Source organism: Dendrobium catenatum, unplaced genomic scaffold, assembly GCF_001605985.2.
Source record: "Dendrobium catenatum unplaced genomic scaffold, ASM160598v2 fragScaff_scaffold_925, whole genome shotgun sequence".
In the NCBI taxonomy this organism is placed as follows: domain Eukaryota; kingdom Viridiplantae; phylum Streptophyta; class Magnoliopsida; order Asparagales; family Orchidaceae; genus Dendrobium; species Dendrobium catenatum.
This window is the reverse complement of record NW_021319387.1, coordinates 739,434-743,789: the sequence shown is the minus strand read 5'-3', so window position 1 is coordinate 743,789 and position 4,356 is coordinate 739,434. Positions and strand designations below refer to the sequence as shown.

At 35.6% G+C, this 4,356-nt stretch overlaps 1 protein-coding gene across 1 annotated transcript; it reads left to right on the top strand.

The window, feature by feature from the left end:
• The first annotated feature begins 2,918 nt into the window (after positions 1 to 2,918).
• Positions 2,919 to 3,389, top strand: LOC114580295. Its single transcript, XM_028697412.1, has one exon. It carries the CDS (start codon positions 2,919 to 2,921, stop codon positions 3,387 to 3,389), a length of 471 nt encoding a protein of 156 aa, XP_028553245.1.
• The last annotated feature ends 967 nt before the right edge of the window (positions 3,390 to 4,356 follow it).

Sequence of the window (4,356 nt, the reverse complement as noted above, 5' to 3'; positions counted from 1 at the left end):
AAAGAAGACTCAATGTCAGGCCACAGGGATATCAAGGATATCATGAACAGACACAACATAAGAGATATCTGGAAGGCAATCATATAGGAAAAACTCAATTTCAAGGAAAGTCAACATTACAAGGAAGACCACCAGTTCAGCTTAAAGGAGAAGCATCAGTTATTAAAGGCAATCAACCTGTGAAGGCTAGAGTGTTTGCTATTACACCCCAATAGGCTAAAGATTCAGAGGAGGTGGTGACAGGTATACTTTTGATTGCTAATAAGTTTGGCAGAGTTCTTTTTGATTTTGGTGCATCCCATTCATTTATTTCTGAAGAATTCTGCTTTGATTTATCTGTTGAGACTGCATGTTTTACGCCTACCTTATCTGTTAAGATGCCAACGGGGGATAGTTTGCCGGCTAATAGGATGTGCCTTATAAATTTGGATATTCAGGGTTACAAATTTCCAACAGAATTGATTATAGTGCCTATTAAAATGTTTGATATCATCTTGGGAATGAATTGGTTAGTTAAACATTTCGCTACAATCGAATGCTGGAAGAAAAGAATAAAATTTAATTTACCAAATGTGAAGGCCTTTTATTTCCCCGGTGAGAAGAATGCAACTTCCTCTCTTGTGAGTGCATTAAAGATGGGTAAATATTTAAGGAGGGGTGAGTTAGTATTATTGGCCAAAATGGAGGTCTTAAATAAAGATGTTCAAGCTTTACAGAATATTCCAGTTGTCTCTGAATTTTCAAATGTATTTCCTGAAGACCTACTGGGATTACCACCTGAAAGAGAAGTTGAATTTGGTATAGAATTACAACTAGGAACATCAGCAATTTACAAATCTCCTTATAGGATGGCCTCAAAAGAATTGCAGGAGCTAAAAACTCAGTTACATGAATTGATGGATAAAGGATTTATCAGGGCTAGTCATTCCCCTTGGAGTGCACCTGTACTTTTTGTTAAGAAGAAAGATGGATCCATGAGAATGTGCATTGACTATAGAGAGCTGAACAAAGTGACAATCAAGAACAAATATCCACTACCCCGCATAGATGACTTATTTGATCAGTTGGCCGGTGCCACTGTATTTTTCAGAATTGATTTAAGATCAGGATATCATCAAGTGAGGGGTTAAAGAAGCAGATGTCAGTAAGACAGCTTTTGGGACCAGGTATGGTCACTTTGAGTTTAGAGTTATGCCTTTTGGGTTGACAAATGCTCCTGCCATCTTTATGGATATGATGAATCGGATTTTCAAAGACTATATAGATAAGTTTGTGATTATTTTTATTGACGACATTCTGATATACTCCAAGACTGACAAAGAGCATGCTGAACATTAAGAATAGTTTTGGAGACACTAAGGAAAAACAGATTGTATGCAAAATATTCAAAATGTGAATTTTGGCTAAGTATTTCTTTCTTGGGGCATATTATCAGTGGTGAAGGAATTTCTGTAAACCCTCAGAAAGTAAAAGCAATTATGGAATGGCCAACACCAAAGAATATTACAGAGGTTCGTAGTTTTCTTGGACTAGCAGGATATTACAGAAGGTTTGTCAAAGGATTTTCACAGATTGCTATGCCTTTATCCAAACTAATGAGGAAGGACTTAAAATTTGAATGGACAATGGAACGTGAGAAAAGTTTTCAAGCATTGAAAGAGCATCTGACGACAGCCCCAGTTTTGACACTTCCCTCAGGAACAGAAGGATTTAAGATTTACAGTGATGCATCTTTGAAGGGCTTGGGATGTGTTCTAATGCATAATAGAAAGGTAATTGCTTATGCATCTCGACAGTTGAAACTTAAGACAAAGAAGATGGTTAGAACTCATCAAAGATTATGATTTGGATATTCAGTATTGTCCAAGAAAAGCTAAAATTGTGGTTGATGCTTTAAGTCGAAAGTCTACAGGAATGATAAATTGGATGATTACTCAGGAGGTTCAATTGATCAAGGAAATGAAAAATTTGCAATTGGAGATTAGAGACTTTGAAAATGTAGAATATTTGTATCAGATGACCGTAAATCCCACTTTAACAGATCGTATCAAAGAAGCTCGAGAGCTTAATAGTGAATCTTCAATATTGATAGAGCAGATCCAGTCAGAGAAAAGACCCGATCTTTCTATTAATGTTGATGGAATCATTAGGCATAAATCCCAATTGTGGGACCCAATGATTAGGAGTTGAGAAGAGAAATTTTGCAAGAAGCTCATCATTATGGCTATATAATTCATCCAGGCAGTACCAAGATGTATAAAGACTTGAAAGTAATATTCTGGTGGCCAAGTATGAAGAAAGATGTTGATATATATGTAGCTAAATGTGAAGCGTGTCAACTGGTGAAAGTTGAACATCAACGACCTAGTGGATTACTGCAATCACTACCGATCCCTGAGTGGAAGTGGGAAGAAATTGCAATGGATTTTGTGATGGGATTTCCCAGATCCATACAGGGATATGACAGTATTTAGGTAATTATAAATTGACTGACAAAATCAGCTCACTTTTTACCTATCAAGCAAACTGATTCAGTAGACAAATTGGCATGTCTATATGTAAAAGAAATTATCAGATTACATGGTATTCCAAAAGTCATTGTCTCAGATAGAGATGGTCGATTTACCTTGAGGCTGTGGAAGAATATTCAAGAAAGCTCGAGTACAAATCTACATTTCAGTATAGCTTTTTATCCTCAGACTGATGGTCAATCTGAAAGAATCATTCAGGTATTGGAAAACCTATTGAGACTATGTGTTTTGGATTTCAAAGGTAGTTGGGAAGATCACATACCATTGATAGAATTTGCCTACAACAATAGTTACCAATCCAGTATACAAATGGCACCATATGAAGCACTTTATGGTAGAAAGTGCATAACCCCCTTAACTTGGGTTGAGGTAGGAGAAAGACAGGTAATGGGCTCAGAACTGGTGGAGGAAGCAGCAGAGAAAATCAGATTAATTAGAGATAGATTAAAAGATGTTCAGGACCGCCAGCAAAAGTATTATGACCCCAAGCATAGAGGAGTAGAGTTTGATGTGGGTGCCTTTGTATTCTTGAAGGTTAAACCTATGAAGGGTACAACTAGATTTGGTAAGGGAGGCAAATTGAGTCCTAGATTTATTGGACCTTTTGAAATTGTTGAAAGAATTGAAAAAGTTGCTTATAGACTTGCTCTTCCAGCTGACATGTCAGATATACATAACGTTTTTCATGTGTCACTGCTAAGAAAATGGGTTACAGATACCCATCAACGAATCTCACATGAAGATATTGAGCTACAGAAGAATCCGACTTATACGGAAGAACCAGAAAGAATACTAGATTTTGATAGTAAACAGTTCAGAAATCGCCAGATTCCTTATGTTAAAGTAAAATGGAAATAAAAGCCAGAAAAAGAGGCAACCTGGGAGAGGGAAGAAGATATTAGAATGAAGTTTCCCCATTTGTTTGATGACTAAAAGAATTTCGAGGAAGAAATTTAAATAAGGAGAGGTGATTTATAATACCCAAAAATGTTTAAAAGATATGTAAGTATAAGCTTCCTCTAAATGTTCATTTAGTTTCATTAATTCTCATTATTTTCTTTTTCTCCATCATTTTTAAATTATCGATGTATAATTGTATTAATTACAATTATTTAACTATTAGGTATTAGTTAAATTAATTTATGTACTTAATCTGTAAAAGGTAATGATTTTTTTATTTACAGTAGCAGGCAGAAATTTCCACTTATCTATGCATGAAAGCTTTGATGGAAAATCATGTGGCTGTAAAGTTAGTTGAAAGGATAGTGGAATAAATAGTGGGAATAAAATATTAGTTAAGTAGATAAGAAGCTAGAGCACTACTCAACTTTATTTCCTCATTAGCTTACTCTGGCATTCAAGGAGCCGGACTGTGCCGGTGACATTTAGGTGGAAGGAGGCGAGCTCAAGCATGCAAATGCAGTCTTTACTTGTTTATTTCTGAATTTCAGGTTAGTAGATTTCTGAGTTAGGAAAGAAGTGTAGTAATGGTAGGAATGAATTGTATAACAACATAATTTAGTGATTTTTCTTTGAAACGAGATGTGGTTTACTAGAATTAGGTAATACTGCAGTTGCTGAAAAACAGTTGAAAACTATTTGTAAGGCTGCCATATTTGCTGAAAATAGCAAATTTGGAGCAGTAGACTGCTGTAGTTGTTGAACTGCAGAAAACAGCAAGTTTGTAAGGGTGAAAATTGTATGTAAGACAGCTGTAGTTGCTGAAAACAGCAAGTTGGAGCTGTATCCTATTGAATTTTATCAAGAGAATGTAGTAGATGTTGTTGTGAATCTCTACTCTCAGCTATTATTAACTATAAACTGA